The sequence below is a fragment of the Daldinia vernicosa genome (assembly GCF_022497035.1).
Source record: "Daldinia vernicosa strain CBS 139.73 unplaced genomic scaffold F5Y00scaffold_37, whole genome shotgun sequence".
NCBI classification, from domain to species: domain Eukaryota; kingdom Fungi; phylum Ascomycota; class Sordariomycetes; order Xylariales; family Hypoxylaceae; genus Daldinia; species Daldinia vernicosa.
This window is the reverse complement of record NW_025953953.1, coordinates 182,956-199,026: the sequence shown is the minus strand read 5'-3', so window position 1 is coordinate 199,026 and position 16,071 is coordinate 182,956. Positions and strand designations below refer to the sequence as shown.

At 47.2% G+C, this 16,071-nt stretch overlaps 5 protein-coding genes across 5 annotated transcripts; 3 read left to right on the top strand and 2 right to left on the bottom strand.

The window, feature by feature from the left end:
* Positions 1 to 1,063: 1,063 nt before the first annotated feature.
* F5Y00DRAFT_242333 (aldehyde reductase) lies at positions 1,064 to 2,427 on the top strand. The gene has a single exon (XM_048008491.1). It carries the CDS (start codon positions 1,234 to 1,236, stop codon positions 2,290 to 2,292), a length of 1,059 nt encoding a protein of 352 aa, XP_047863031.1. The 5' UTR covers positions 1,064 to 1,233; the 3' UTR covers positions 2,293 to 2,427.
* Positions 2,428 to 3,051: 624 nt separating this feature from the next.
* Positions 3,052 to 4,272, top strand: F5Y00DRAFT_263914 (NAD(P)-binding protein; the record flags this gene model as incomplete). Its single annotated transcript, XM_048011573.1, has 4 exons — positions 3,052 to 3,071; positions 3,144 to 3,157; positions 3,233 to 3,424; positions 3,491 to 4,272. 4 exons carry the CDS (start codon positions 3,052 to 3,054, stop codon positions 4,270 to 4,272), a joined length of 1,008 nt encoding a protein of 335 aa, XP_047863030.1.
* A 264-nt stretch (positions 4,273 to 4,536) lies between these two features.
* Positions 4,537 to 7,377, bottom strand: F5Y00DRAFT_254217 (glycoside hydrolase family 36 protein; the record flags this gene model as incomplete). The annotated part of the gene is made up of 5 exons (XM_048010141.1): positions 4,537 to 4,754; positions 4,806 to 6,194; positions 6,257 to 6,470; positions 6,537 to 6,735; positions 6,809 to 7,377. 5 exons carry the CDS (start codon positions 7,375 to 7,377, stop codon positions 4,537 to 4,539), a joined length of 2,589 nt encoding a protein of 862 aa, XP_047863029.1.
* A 303-nt stretch (positions 7,378 to 7,680) lies between these two features.
* Positions 7,681 to 9,842, top strand: F5Y00DRAFT_242328 (mitochondrial-processing peptidase subunit beta). Its single transcript, XM_048008490.1, has 5 exons — positions 7,681 to 8,177; positions 8,249 to 8,374; positions 8,429 to 8,506; positions 8,568 to 9,253; positions 9,306 to 9,842. Exons 1-5 carry the CDS (start codon positions 8,022 to 8,024, stop codon positions 9,691 to 9,693), a joined length of 1,434 nt encoding a protein of 477 aa, XP_047863028.1. The 5' UTR covers positions 7,681 to 8,021; the 3' UTR covers positions 9,694 to 9,842.
* A 1,776-nt stretch (positions 9,843 to 11,618) lies between these two features.
* Positions 11,619 to 13,395, bottom strand: F5Y00DRAFT_125695 (uncharacterized protein). The gene is made up of 2 exons (XM_048004122.1): positions 13,065 to 13,395; positions 11,619 to 12,964 (listed from the first exon to the last, which is right to left on the bottom strand). The coding sequence occupies exons 1-2, from the start codon at positions 13,293 to 13,295 to the stop codon at positions 11,678 to 11,680; spliced, it is 1,518 nt and encodes a 505-aa protein (XP_047863027.1). The 5' UTR covers positions 13,296 to 13,395; the 3' UTR covers positions 11,619 to 11,677.
* Between the last annotated feature and the right edge of the window lie 2,676 nt (positions 13,396 to 16,071).

Below are 16,071 nucleotides of genomic sequence, written 5' to 3'. Positions count from 1 at the left end.
CATGGGATGCACCGAACTTCGGTTGCAAGACAACACTCTTCGGCCTTGTATATCCATGCTGACGCGGCGCCTTTCCTGGCAAGCCTTGGCTATAGCCGGTATGTTGTCATCTTGTTAGAGCCTAATATTACATTCTTGGTTTTGAAGCCTTGGTACGACATGTCTTTTGGATATGGGAGAGCCAAACACAATACAATGTTTCTTAGTCTGTTTCTTATGTTTCAGCTATGGCGTAACCGTGCCTCTACAAGGAGATAGATAGTTATCAATAATGGTTCGGAGTTTACGGAGGCTATGTCCTTTTTGTAGTTATCTACAATATTCCAAATAGATGCACTTCCAGACCGGGGAAAAACACCAAATCGGGAACTACTAAGCATGTCCATCCACTAGTCGTTTCTATTTTATCATATGATTTCTCCAATCGCAGTTGTTAAGGTAACATACGCCTCAGAAGCTTATATAATTATCAAGTCTTATATAACCTTATAGCCCACTCTGTCAGATGCCCAGACAGATGTTCACTTGGCGTTAGATGTCCAACTCGTATGTACGGCCGTTCGGTGATAATGCCCATCTAATTATGATAATAATTTGGTTGTAATGCTCTATAAAGATCACGACTTATAATCACCAACACTTAGGTTGCGCTAGGATAGTCTCTAGGGCTAGAAGCACCTATATTGTATGGTGGCACAGACAATCAATTGTATAAAGAGAACCTTGAGTGCTTCGACAATCGTTTCGGGCCTTCTCTACGCACAGAATGACAACTCATTTTGGGGTTTTAATAGGAAAAAGCAAAAAGTATCATGCTATCAATCACCACCAAGCCTATAGAACGCCACAATCTATTTCAAGCAAAATAAATCAAATGGTTATGCCCACCACATACCCAAAAGGAGATCTCCGAGGTTGATTTTGAACTCTTGTCTCCAACCTTGGTTATGCCAATCAACCAGTTATCCAGATAGGTCATCAAGTATGATATCGCTGTACTACAAGGGTCAATGATCAGATGGCATCTGCAATTTGCTTATGAGCTTTAAGCCGAATAGAATGATTCGGTGACCAAGTAATCAATATATTAAGATATATAAATCCTTCTTTACGACACTTACCAGACAGATTCAATACGCCAATAAGATAAACGACTACTACACTGAAGCCACTACCGTCTTTACACCAAATCTCAGAAGACAATACCAAAATTCTCATACGAACCTAAACAAAATGTCTATAGGCGAAGACTTTGATCTTTTGATCGCCCCTGGATCTCTCGTGGTCGTGACGGGCGCGAATGGGTATATCGGATCCCATATTGTGGACCAGTTTCTACAACGAGGTTACCGGGTCCGTGGTACTGTCCGTAAGGCTTCTAGGGATCGATGGCTAAAAGACCATTTTGACGGGAAATATCCGGGCAAATTCGAGTTGGTCGAAGTGCCCGATATGGTAGCGAGCGGTGCATATGACGAGGCCATCAAAGGGGCATCTGGCTTCGTACACGCCGCAGCTCCTGCGATGGATGCGATGGAAAGCGCCGATCCCTACGCTAGAGTCAGAATCGTAGTGGATAGCACGGTACGCGCCCTGGAATCAGCCGCAAAAGAGCCAGGGATAAAACGATTCGTCTTAACATCCTCTTCTGGGGCGGCGGTATTTCCTATCCCCGACAAGGCTCTGTCGATTGACTCAAACACCTGGAACGAATACTCGGTTAAGGAGGCATTCGCCCCACCACCGTACGAGGGCGAGAAACGCATTGTGGATGTCTATTATGCTAGCAAGACTAAGGGCGAGCAGGCGGCGTGGGAATGGATGCGTGAACATAAACCCCATTTTACATTCAATGCGATCCTGCCCGACTTTAATACGGGGGCGCCCATCAACGTAGCTCGACAGGCTTCTCGCAGCACGGCGGGCATGATCAGAGTCTTGATAGACAAAGGTGAAGCCTTGAAGCCGGAAGATGTAGTATTCCCACCACAGTGGTATATTGATGTCCGTGATGATGCCGCATTGCATGTGGCTGCATTAATATATCCTGACGTGGCGGGCAAACGCCTCTTCGGCTTCGCTTACCCCTTTACGGTCAACGATGTTATCCGAACGCTGAAAGCGCTATACCCAAACCACAAATTTGGGCAGGAGATCTCCGATGTAGGTAAAGATCTATGCAGTGTCGCAAACGAGAGAGCTGAGGAGCTGCTGAAGCGACTTACCGGTCACGGATGGTTGAGTTTGGCTGACGGTCTGAAGGATACTGCTGAAGCATTAGGGATTCATTAGGGATTCATGAGGAGTCTCTTCACTAATCGTAAAATGATGTCAATACCCGACATGTCGCATGGTAGGCGGTAGAAAGTGCGCCCGAGAGAGGCGATGTGGATTCACGATGGCGGAACCAGTAAATATAGAGTAGTGGTTTGATTAACAATACACTTTTGCACTAAGCGACGCTATATGTATTGTTTTTAAGCCGAATGCTACACAAGCTAATGCTGCAGTGCTGCCGACTTGATGGCACTAGAAGGTCCCAGCAAACGGAATTAATAAGATTTTAATGGGGACGTAGTGTAGGTAGCACTTGCATCAATACTTGCATAGTACATCTAGTATAGCAAGCACAGCCAATACAGCCAGTACAATACAGCGTAGCTCCTCCCACAAACAACACGAACTACTTCAAGAGTGGGGGAAAAAGTGGATGGTGCCATCAAGAAGCAAGATCACCCCGGATGGCGTAACAAATCATATTTCTAATTGGATTTCGAAGGTTGCCGCGCGACTTCCATCTGTTCTCCATCTGTACATAGAATGTCATGTGCGTAATGATTACCATAAGTTAAGTTCTCGGGGTTCATATAGAAAGGTAGAGATGTAGTTAATATAAACCCCAAAACCTTCTTTGTTTTTGCTATAAAGTTGGGAGAGAATAAGAAAGATTGCCGTGAATATCCAACCATCCAACCTTCAACCCCGCTTAGTGAACCACTTATTAAACAGCCACTTATTTAAGACATCACGACTGAACTTAGACTCACCAAAATGGCTCCCAAGATCTTTCTGTAAGTAAAAGGCTAAGGCTTAGTTAGGCGGAAATAGAATGACTTAAGAGTATAAACTAATACGTCTAATAGCACCGGTGCCACTGGTATGAACTTGACAGCCCATCTATAAACACTATTTCATCCAGCCAAGATAAATACTAAATATCCTGAAAATATAGGCTACATTGGTGGTGATGTCCTCTATCAACTAAACAAGGTTCACCCGGATTATGAGTATACACTACTTGTACGAAACGAGGAGCGAGGCAAGCCCGTCGCCGCTGCTTACCCCAAGGCCCGTATCGTCTACGGCACTCTGGATGATGCCGAGGTGATCGAGAAGGAGGCTGCCGCAGCAGATATCGTCGTTCGTACGTTACCCTCCCAGTTGAGTATTATTGGAAAGAGAAGAAGAGCAAATAGCTAACGCCATCCAGACACGGCCGACTCAGCCGACAATGTTCCTTCCGCAAAAGCCATTGCCAAGGGTCTCGCGGCGGGCCATACGGCCGAGAAACCAGGTTACTGGATCCATCTCTGCGGAACCGGCATCTTAACTTGGTACGACGCAGACAACAAGCGCTACGGCCAGCCGCCGCTGCCGGAGCAGACATACCACGACATCGACGATATTGACCGCATTCTCTCCATCCCCGACTCCGCGCTCCACAGGGACGTCGACAAGATCGTGCTGGCGGCAAACGACTCCCCCGCGGTCCAGACCCTAATCGTCGGACCCCCCACCATCTACGGCCAGGGCCGCGGTCCTGTCAACCAGCGCAGCATCCAAGTACCCCTGCTCATCGACTACACGCTGCAGAACGGCTACGCGCCCATCCACCCGCCCGGCTTGACCGAGTGGAACAACCTGCACATCTACGACGTGAGCGACTTCTTCGTGCAGGCCGTAGAAGCCGCACAGGATCCTTCCAAGACTAGCAACCCCGAAATCTTCGGCCCCAGGGGGTACTTCTTCCTCGAGAACGGCGTGCATAAGTGGAGCGATGTAGCTAGGTGGGTTGCCGACGAGGCCGCGAAACAGGGTCTTATTCCCGAGCCCGCTACCAAGGAGGTCGATTTCCCCTTCTTCGGAGCCAATTCCAAGGCTGTCGCCGCCAGGGCGAGGAAGTATTTAGGCTGGGCGCCGAAGGGTCCGACCCTGAAGGATGATATCCCGCATAGCGTGGCTCTTGAGGCGAAGAGGTTGGGCAAGGCTTGATTATGCTGATCTAGAAGAGATATTGCCCGACGCCGATTTTCTGTAACATCTATTAGTAGAGAATCCCGTGGTAATCTCATAGTAATAGCAGGCGACACTGATGTAACTTAATACAATGCTCCAATTTCTTAGCTAACGACTAAATAGGGTGATCCAACTCGTATCCGCCTTGTGCGTTTCATTCATTATCATAACGGTCATATACCCAAATATATCCAAGATAGACATTCTTGTGGGACGTCTCATATACCCACGAGTTTGGAATCAGGGATGTTCGATATCGAAGTAAACCTTGACTTCGACTTCATTGCTCCAACCAGCTGTTAGACCCATCTCATTCCACGCCGTTTCGATATCAATTTCCAACACATGGCTGTCGGTCTTATTAACAGTAACTGTATGAGGCGGAATTGGTTGACCTTGAACAGTAACCATGAAATCCCGTTCGATCGACATGTCAGGGAGACTTGAGATATACACCCCTTTTACTAGTTAGTTTAACAGCAGAGTCGCTAGCGGTAACAGGGACTTACCAAGAATTCCCAAGGCTTTGAGCCGTGTGTCCAAGAATACCCTGCCGGTATGTAGTAGCTCAGACTGGCTTGTGGTGATAGCGGCGGCACCCGTCATCTTCCCAACAAGGCCTAAATTTGCGAAGTGAATCCTACCGTTAGTCTCGCTGTCAAACTGTGTTATGGGGAAGGCGGTAAAAATGTCGTAGTCCCGGACGTCTAACGATACCGCAAGGATGGCGGCAGCAGAGCCGGGTTCTACAACGGATGTTACGAGACCACTGCGGTGAGCACGCACGATGTATGGATTTGACGAAGACACGCCCGGAAAACTCGTGAGAGGGATGAGCTCCCTTATTGCCCGCCGCGATATGTTGAAGACGCCTAGTAGCGGTGTCCCAGTCACAGCTCGGCCGTGGTAACTCCCAATTTTGAGGATTGCAGGCTCATCGTAACTAGTATACGCGTCGATGCTTCTACCCACTACGCTCGGTCTGAAAATGACGGTCTTACCTCGAGGCGTTGGTCCTGTCATCTCAGCAATGAGATCGATATTGTGTTTTCCAGGAGCATCGGTTATATAGATCGGCCCACCACTGAGACACCGCGCAGCAGCGTGGAAACCCGCAAACTCATGATCAGTCTGAAACATATCCCAATCTGGTAAGATGTTTAGATGCTGGGTAAGCAAGGCGTTATGGGCGTTCGCGAAGAGATGCCATGGATGTGAATCCGGGATGTCGGGATAGAAGTCGTCAGAGTTACGCGCGAGCATAGCTGGTCTGTTGTGCGGCAGTTGCTGAAGGAATAAGAGTTGCGGCGCTTGCGACATACACGATATGGCTTTAATGCTGAAATACCTCAAGGCCGATATTATCCAACTATCAAGGTATGTCTCGGTAAGCTCTCGACGCTGTTTAGCCGAGACCCAGGTATCTATCATATACTGCACGTCCGTTTTGACGCCATCGATCCCACAGTCTGATAAGAAGTGATAAAAGTCGTTATAAAATTTACCGACGTCTTCTTTTGCGATAACAGTCATGGGACTGTTGAGGTTGGAATCAGCACGATCAATTTGTACTGTCTTATAAGTCTGGGCGAGGTCACCAGTGCTTGAAATCCCTCCCCAGTAACCAAGTAAAGCATGCCAGACGGCGACGTGTTGGATACTTGGATGCTTGGAGCGGATGAGCGATACTGTGTCTTTGAGCCCGTTGGGGAACGCGTTTGGCTCAGCTTCGAATCCCTTCCAACCATGTTGGTATTGATCTTGGCCCTGGTAATCAATATCTTGCCAGTTATCGTCTATGATGAGGCTGCTGATATTGATACCGTCTTTTGCTAGTGCTCCGACGGCATGTATTATTTTCTCATCTGTCAGATGTTGACCCAGAGCATTCCAAGTACCTATTCATACAATAGGGCTAAGTTAGACTCGTTAAGAAAATTCAGGTAGTAAAATTGCTTACAGTATCCCAATCCATCATACCAATTTTCATACCATTCCGGCTTGATGTCACTCGTCAAGCTCTGGATCTCCTTAGTAAACTCATCTTTGTTATTTCCTGTGGCGACGATAACGGCTCGAGCGTGGTACATGACGGCTGCTACCGCACTCTCAAAATCATCGCCAACAGAAGCCAAAACCAGACCAGTTGATTGAGCTTCGTTGTCACTTCGTATCTACAAATTAAGCATGAGATGATTATCGTGGAACGAATTGGTTTCCGGATTTGAGCTCTTACTTACATGCAACCTTACGGAACCTGTATCTGAGCTGCGGAGGAGCGTGCTTACATCGCCAACTCCACTAACTGCTAGCAGGACAAGATGCTTTCCTTGATGACTTAGAAAGGAGCAAATCACAGCATCCTTGTCTAATTTAAATGACTTTCTACCGTGTCTAGGACCTAGCCAGGGCGACCCGTGCCGAACTAGAGCAAAATATCTACAACTCGGTCAGTTTCACATCATAATTAACGCCAATACCCGTTTAAAAAAAAATAATCATCATGGCTTACCGCAGAGCACCACCCCACGGAGTCCCGAGCTCCACATCGGCGTATGCAGAACGGTCATCACCGGCCGGATCCACGCTTGCGCTTACAGTCCAGATTTGGGTATTGGGGGTTTGACTCTCTGCAGCCGTGACCGTTAGCTCAGGATTAAGCCCGTGAATTATTTTAGAGAGATTCGTGTCCATTTCATTATTTGGGGATGTTGGGCTAATCAAGACGATCCCATCGTATATCCCTGAGACTTTGCGAGACCACCTCCAAGGTTGATTACGGCCATTGCGAAACTTCAAAGTGAATTTTAGGGATGATGATACAATAAACGGCGTTCCAAAGTACAGAAGAGTATGCGAATGTCTAACAGTTTGAAGTGCTGAGGGAGAATTGTTGACGGAAATGGGTGATAATAGCTTCTCCGTCCAGTCGGCACCGGAAGAAGAATACCAGACGGCAACCTCCCAAGGATCTTCCGCACAGCTACTGTCTACTTCTAATAGAGCAAGAAGTTGGAACGTATTGTCTTTGAACTGAGTGACCTGTCCAAGAGGTGGATAGCTTGATATGGTTGGTTCCATCCCGACAGCGGGAGCATCCGGTCCAGAGATACAGACGGCGTGGAACTCGGAATCGATATCACGTTCACGTTCAGACATGATTAGAAGTGAGTGAAATAACTATTTCATTTTATTAAACAATGTAGGGGACAGACCGGTACAGAATATTATAAGAGGTAGGATGAAGTAATAATTATTCAAATAAAACAGCGGTATTATGAATTATGTAGGTGCCTAAGGAATCGAATAATAAGACATTCTTATGGTTTAAGGACAACTCGGCCAAGTTGCAACATTGAATTGTGGAAACTCTTGGGTTAAGCTCTTGGGCTTTTGGGAAGTCTTGAAAGTTCAATTCAACAGATGAGCTAAGACCCCATAAACGACCCATAAAAACTATTTGGCCAATCAAAAGTTGATTATTTCTCGTCATAGCTGCTTAGCCACAAATCGATAACGCTAATCGGAATTTAGCGGGCAGAAGGCTAAAATTTGGAGGCTTACGTCTGTAAATCCCACACGCCGCAATGCACCTGAGCTTGACGCCTCAAGCCAAACCCAAAATTTGACTTTCGATTACCGAAACCGAACCGCTCGTCCAAGATTTACATCAAACCGCTCACTCCCGACTCCCGTAATTCCACCCTCCCGCACGCAACACCCTAATGGCGTCCAGGAGACTCGCTTTCAACCTCGCGCAGGGCATGCGCAGCCGTGCCGCAAATTCTGCCATACGACCATTACGAAGAGGTTTTGCAACTCCGGTGACGTCTCCCGTTGGCGCGAAGACCCAGACCACAACACTGAAAAATGGTCTGACGGTAAGCTACCCTTAGCGGCCAATTGGGCTAATCAATGCTTCTTAAACTTATATCTGACGATAAACCAAAAGATCGCGACCGAATATTCGCCTTGGGCGCAGACTTCGACTGTGGGAGTATGGATTGACGCCGGTTCGAGGGCCGAGACGGACGAGACAAATGGAACCGCACATTTCCTAGAACATCTCGCCTTCAAGGTATTTACGGACGTATACCTCGCCAAAAGTACGCATTACTTATAGCTTCCATAGGGCACCCAGAAGAGAACTCAGCAACAACTAGAGCTCGAGATTGAGAATATGGGTGGTCATCTCAACGCCTATACCTCGGTGCGTTAAATATAGCCGGCAACATTATAATACCTATAATACCCGACTAACATATATATAGCGTGAGAACACCGTCTACTTCTCCAGAGCATTCAACTCCGATGTTCCCCAGTGCGTCGACATCCTCGCCGATATCCTCCAGAATTCCAAACTTGAGCCCTCCGCCATCGAGCGAGAACGTGATGTCATTCTCCGTGAATCAGAGGAAGTTGAGAAGCAGCTTGACGAGGTTGTCTTCGATCACCTCCACGCCACCGCCTACGCCCACCAGCCTCTCGGCCGCACTATTCTTGGACCTCGAGAGAATATTCGTGACATCACCCGGACCGAGTTAACTAACTACATTAAGACCAACTACACTGCTGATCGTATGGTACTCGTCGGTGCTGGTGGTATTCCTCACGATAAGCTCGTCGAGCTAGCCGAGAAGAACTTCTCTAAGCTCCCTACTTCTTCTCCTCACAACGAAGCCTACCTCCTCTCCAAGAGAAAGCCTAGCTTCATTGGTTCTGAAGTTCGACTCCGAGACGATACCATCCCATCCGCCCACATCGCTCTTGCCGTTGAGGGTGTGAGCTGGAACGACGACGACTACTTCACTGCTCTAGTTACCCAGGCCATCATCGGCAACTATGACAAGGCCATGGGCAGCGCACCTCACCAAGGCAACAAGCTGAGCACCTTCGTTCACCACAATGACCTAGCCAATAGCTTCATGAGCTTCTCCACGAGCTATAGCGACACGGGGTAAGTTCTCCTGTATTCTAATTTCCCCGTACTTTGTACTAACCAGTTCCAGTCTATGGGGTATCTATCTAGTAAGCGACCAGCTCACCCGTCTTGACGACCTGGTTCATTTCACTCTTCGGGAATGGTCCCGCCTTTCTAGCGACGTCACTGAGTCCGAGGTCGAGCGAGCAAAGGCCCAATTAAAGGCCTCCATTCTCCTTTCCCTCGACAGCACATCCGCCGTTGCGGAAGACATTGGCCGACAACTCGTCACAACCGGCCGCCGCCAGAGCCCTGGTGAGATCGAGCGTGTCATCGACCACATCACGGAGAAAGATGTAATGGACTTCGCCCGAAGGAAACTATGGGATCAGGACGTGGCCATTAGCGCCGTCGGCAGTATCGAAGGCCTTCTTGACTACCAGAGAATCAGGAACGACATGAGCCGAAATTTTTAGACGGACAGTGATTGGGGACAGTAGCTTGAAGGGGGGGAACTCGGTCATAGAGTGTAACGGATAATCACGCACTTCATTGTACCATACCATAAAGATTTTTCATCTGTTAGATTCCCTTGACCGGCCCAAAAGATATTTTGTTTGTGTTATCTTTTCTGCATTAGTCCCTATAATGCATGGGATGCATGGGTACCCAGGATTGGTATCCCTGAGTTTAAATTTTGTGATATGTTAATAATCAAGTTAACTCGCTATTTATTAAATAGCAAATGCAAAGGTTCTTTGGAGTCGAATCACTGATTTCAAGCAGGGGAATAGGTGGAAATTCTACCAAGTTGATTCATCTAGCCGAGTACTAGATTATCATCAAATGCCTTTTCCACTTGAGTATAGGAGACAATCGTTATAGAATACGTAGTCCACCATTACAGCATCCCATGCCAGGAAACATCGAGCTGGGAATAATTACCTCGGTCAGTAGAGTCACTCGCGCCCATGATTGCCACATGTGAGTTAATACCCCTTAGTCCGTTGAGACCCCTTATTATGCCACCCATCGCTATGTGACAAAGAGAAACTCATATAGCACATTACTATCTTCGAAGGGCAATGTATCAATGATTGCCAATTCATCATACCTAAGCTGAACTAATAAAGCCCACATTAACCCTTTTCGACATAGATAGATGGGGTATTATGCTGATAAGTGACATTATTGAGGTGCCGAATGAGATATATCGACGTCTCTATAAATTATCTCGGGAGCCATTCCGTATGGGAGACGAAAGGCATAGGTATCAATGGTTAATCATTTGTCTAAGAACCCCTGATATTTCCAGGTGTAAGATAGCCTTCTTCAGGAACAGGTAATTCTCCCAAGTTTTCTAAGATATAATATCTCCTTGTCCATGAGTAAGATGATAGCTCAACTCCGGTCAGGGGCAATTATGCTTAAAATCTCCGCTTACTTATCTCAATGGAGGATAAGTCGTCACATAGTTTACCAACAACAAAACCCTCTATTATGTTCGTGCGAAGATCTGCCATCATTTAGCTTCGAGTTTGGCACTGAAACTTGAAGAACCTAGGTACCTATGTCACAACGAAGGACCTTATTTGATACTTTAAAATTCGCCTCCTAATCAACCTGTTGAGTACCTAGGTTAGGTAGCTATCAAGGTAAATATAATTTTACGTGAGATTTCTAAGTGTAGATTAATGAAGCAATAAATCCAGGTAGCTCAGATTTTATCAAGTAAAAACAAAAAATAAATAGTTCGATCATAATACTTAACTCACGACGCCAAGAAACAGTCTCTATTCCCGTTAAAATAAAAGATCACGTTTCCTGATAAACGGATATAACGGCAGCCATCGGTGGTAGTAGATTAATATAGTCAATGAGACGTTGCCAATACTGCTGGCCAAGGCTCACTTAAGAGGCAGAATACTCCAAGTAGATATTAATTCCACGAGTTCATGTAGTAATCCCGCCGCGTCGATCTATCATATCCCGGTGAAACAGCTCTTGGCTGGCTGCTCATAAAGGAGAGGAGGCTCAGCTTCTCCAACTTGGGCCCCCTTTCACTCACACCCTTTGATTCAGACTGTGACCACAACCCGCCCCGAATAAAAGCATTATGCTAAGACATTTAATAAGACATATTTAACTTCGTACACTTACACAGTAAAAGCTATTTAAGACAAGAGGTATGTGACAGAAGACTTATTCCGAAACTCGAGCCAGAATTTAACATGATGTAAGACCACATTGGTGTTTTATATTAGAATATGTCGCACAGTAATAGAAGCACTATTTGCATCATGGATTCGTCCCGATAACATCGCCAATAACAGCACACAGTGAATCCATATATACAAGTATGGGAGAAACGTCCTTAGGGCTTAAGCTGCCCCAGCTACCTAGGTAGGTATATAACTCTCGCTACCAACCGCAATCCGTAACTGCCGCAGTGTTAAGCTCTTAAGCCTTCGCGAACTGACGAGACAGGTAATAATATTCGGCGTCCATGTCCTCCTGTACCTGTCTCCAAAGCCCCCTCTGCAACGTACCGGAAAGCCAATAGTTGCCGGCGGCATCCTTCCCGACGATGGGAAACGAGTTGCGCGTAGGCATGCCGCTGATGAGACCATTGGGCTGGACGTACGACGGACGCCCGATCTTGTTGGCCCGCTTTTCCGGGTCCGCGCCGGGACGCACTACCGCGGCCGAGAAGTCCGTATCGAAGAACTTGGCCTTGCTCCAGTTGGAGATCATCATGGGCACCATCGCGGGGTCGCCGTACAAGGCCGACTTACCCCTCTTCCCAGCCGCAAGGTCCACGGCGGCGCGTGCTTCCACCTGCGCTCGTGTCCCCTGTTCGGCGATGGATCGGCGCACTGCAGCTGCGACGTAGCCCAAGGGCCTTGCGAACAGGTCTCGCATCGATACGAATGCCCAGACGCCAGCAACAGCGTTGCCGACGTAAGCATGCGTCCGCGGAAGAAAGTCCTTGGCGAGTACCGAGCGCATGCCGAAGGCGTTCATGATGGACACCGTCTGTTCTGTGTGCTGGAGGTGTCGGAGGGCAAGGCGCGTAACCCACGCCGAAAGCACATCGCCTTCGCTGACGAACGGTTTCACCTTCTCGTCCTCGTCGGTCTGCGAGGCGAGATAGTCGAGTGCTCCCTTATGCAGGGACTGTACGTGGGCAGCTGGTACACAAACCATCCGCGTGTCCTCGCCGCGCGACCAAAATAAGGTTGTCCAGATATAGGATATGGCAAAAATTAAGGCTTGGATCGGGGCCAAGCGGCGGTGAGCCAAAACGTACGGTTCTTGCGGATCGGTTCCCAGCGACTCGAGCGGGTCTTGCAACACGCCGTGGAGCGGCTTCACGTCGTCATCCCGACCCTCGAGCACGGCTATCCAAGCATCTAGAAGCTCCTTTCGTCCCATCGCATCGAGTAGCGTGTGTGGCCACGATAGCGAGACGATCGTCGCGTCGGTAAAGGATACAATGTGCAAGCTTAGCTGCGGTGCGTCGGTGTACAAGTAGTCGCTGAGCCGTCGAGGGGCACCCCATCGGCGCGACAAAGGCGCAAATTCCTCCGGGTCACTCAGGACGGCAGGTTTCGCGGTAGCCCTAGGCAGACGACAACCAGTTGGGTGCCTAGCAATCTCGACATTGTGTTCTATGTGTGAATATGCGAAAGCCGGTCTCTTCTCGCTGAAGGAATCCGGGATGTGGTATTCAAGTTTACCATCAGCCTACAAATACATTTTCAGTTATCGGATTCTACCTTAGGTACCTATTCTAAGAAGTAGAAGGCCCTGTTCTTGGACGATATAATAAGGATAGCGAGCATACGTTGAGTCTCAGCCTTGCGCCTAGCTTACGCCAGTCACGCCGGCTAAGGAGCTTCTCTAGCGACAGGCGTAGCTTATCGGCATCCAACACGTCATCAAATCGCATTGTGAACTCGACAATAACCTTTCTGTTGATCGGTGTATCGTCGAACCGGTGTAGCGGGACGACTGTATCTGACGATATCGTCAGCGGCGACTTGATGGCCGGTTTGCTGGAAAGCATGTTCCCCATATTGTGCGAGTATCGCTACAGCACCGGGCTGCACTGAACACCGAAGGTCTAGACAAGAAATATGTTATGCGCTTCTAAGTTACAATTCCTACAACCCGGGTCGTCCACGGAGTAATAAATGGCTGGAAAAATCTGGCCATTATAGATAGTCTGCCGTAGCTAACGGGCTACGCGACTCTTTGGGGAAGTTCCCATGCAAATCAACTGTTTAGCGACCAGCTCAGTTGATATCCGAGATACCTACAGGCTATTCCCTGACGATCTCTATCATGTTTGGGCGTTGGGTCCACAGGAGTATATAACATCGTCAATAGCAACGTAACATGTTTATATCTCGTGCTGCATGCACGGGAAGGCGTCGATAGGAGGATATCATTTTTGAGATGCTCATTGGCCCAACCGGTCACCTTCCCCTTTCTGTGCGTCGATATCTTGCGAACACTTCGCATAGACGAAATATCACGGGCAAGGGTAACGACACGGATTGCGTAAGTGTTGCTTGGCAGAGACGACCATGTTATGTACCTAATGTATGTACGCATTCCTCGCGTAGCTTGGTGCAACGCGGTGCCTAGGTCTCGGGTATGAAAAGTTAGGTATTATACCTGAGACATGGGAAGAAGTGGCTGGCTATGTGATAGCACTATATAAAATAATTTGGATGATTATTATCAGTTTGCTAACGGAACACCGGAGAAGGTCAGCTTTATGGCCAGAGGGAGAAGGCTAGCTCACAAAGTTCCTACATATAATCGGATGGTGAATCGTTGGCTCTAGGGTCTATTGGTCTCACATGCTTTTAATATACTTGACGGAAACATCCGTAAGCATTATTGGTCGTTTGGTATGATAATCGGAATAGTGTGGGGGGCTCCCTTTACATCGTACGAAGTACGAGGGTATAAATGCATGCAGAATGTATGTAACGCACAATCCCTTGATCTGGTAGGTGGGACAGGGATATTCCGGCACTTGAGTCGTGGTTTTAACGTTATCATGACGATCATTTTTATTAACTGAGGTGACATTTCATTATACAGGATCACTATTTACCGGGTAAGCAGATAAGCGAGACATTAATGCTTTCGTGCCTGGTAGATTTATCTTTGGCTGCCTCCTAGATTCTTCCTTGTACTCAGTCTGGGCGCTGGTGGATTTCTACTTCGTAGGGCTTCTTTTCTGACTTACAGGTTGATAACCCTAAAAGATCGGAGTGAAAAAATTCTCACGACGCCGAATAGCTACATCCGAAAAAAGGACTTCACGGAGCTACCCCCCGAAGTCCCCGGGGCTCATTAGCCGGAGCTGTAAAAGCGGGTTCCCGCGACTTTCGACATCGTCTAGCATGATTGCGTCAACCTCGTTAAGCATCTGACGGCGGTGGGCTTCTCTTACCATTTGACAATAACATACGTAGACCAAGAAAGCTTGTCTGCAGTTGGATATGACCCAAGCAAGTCGATGCCAAGCTTCATTAAAATAAAACGATGATGCAGCTCTTCGCGTGGTTTAGCCTCGTTTGAACCACCTAGCGATTCCCATGTGAAGTAAAAGATCGTTATTACGGAACTTGGCCTCCGGATAGTTGAGTACCTATTCTCTCTGTTGTCTTCGTTGAGTCATCGCTGACCATCTATGTAGGTAGCTAATCACGCTCGGTTGAGGTACATACAACGGGATTAAAGTAGGTCGACGGAAAAGTTGAAACGCCACAGATAGGCTTCGCACGGGCGGAATAGCTGCATTTTATGCACCCACCCGATGCCAAGCGCAGGTCATATTCCGTTTTTGAAGCTGAGAAGTTGCTCGAAACTGTTGTAAACGGGACGACGTGTCCGTGACCCCGGTCCAAGTAATGTTTTACCCAACAACTACTAAATGTTGGCTATTTCAAGTTTTGAACCATGTGAATGGTTAACTCACACGCATATATATATATGGCATGAGACAGAGGAGTTATATTTTATTTGAAATCATCTTTCCCTCTCTTTATCAGCCAGTACCATCTCCTACTCAACAAAGTCATCTCTGATTTCTCATAGTTAACAACTAAGTGCCAAGACAGGGGCCAGGGTTAGTTAGGCGGCGTAGTAGTAGTAAGAGTTTAGACCAACTACCGGCTAGCTACAGGATATGAATATATATGAGGCACTGAAGTGCCTTTTAATTTCTATAGAGGCAAGCGTAAAAATACTTTTAATACTATGTGTCCTCAGGTGACAGAAGGGCATAGGTATACCACTACTTATATCAACAGATCAAGGCTTCCAAAAGAGTTAAAACATACCATTCTCAGAATAGTACAGAGCATAACCAATTAGATTTAAATGAGCGATGTACTGTGTACTTCTGGCATTTGAGGATATATGCTCGGACTTTATACCCGCTGGCTACCTGTTATTGTGGATGGTATAACATACACACCAAAGATGATCTTTGACACTAAGATAAACAGCTTAGGTAGTATAAGTATGCTATGTCCATTTCGAAGCTTGCCATGATATGTGACGCCACTTTCAATATTACTGAGCGCAGATCTATTTCAAGTTTTAAAGTATTGGGCATTATGTCTAAGACAACCTAGGTTTATGCTATGCGCCACAACATTGTTGGTTAAAAATCATCAGTAAGTAGGATTAGACTATACTACAAAAGACTGTTTATATTGAATTTTACACACTGTCGCTTATAACGTATCGAAGAGTATATTGCTGGTTACTAATTATGAGCCACTATGAATTACCCACGTAGGCGAAAGTTATACATTGGGAATCCT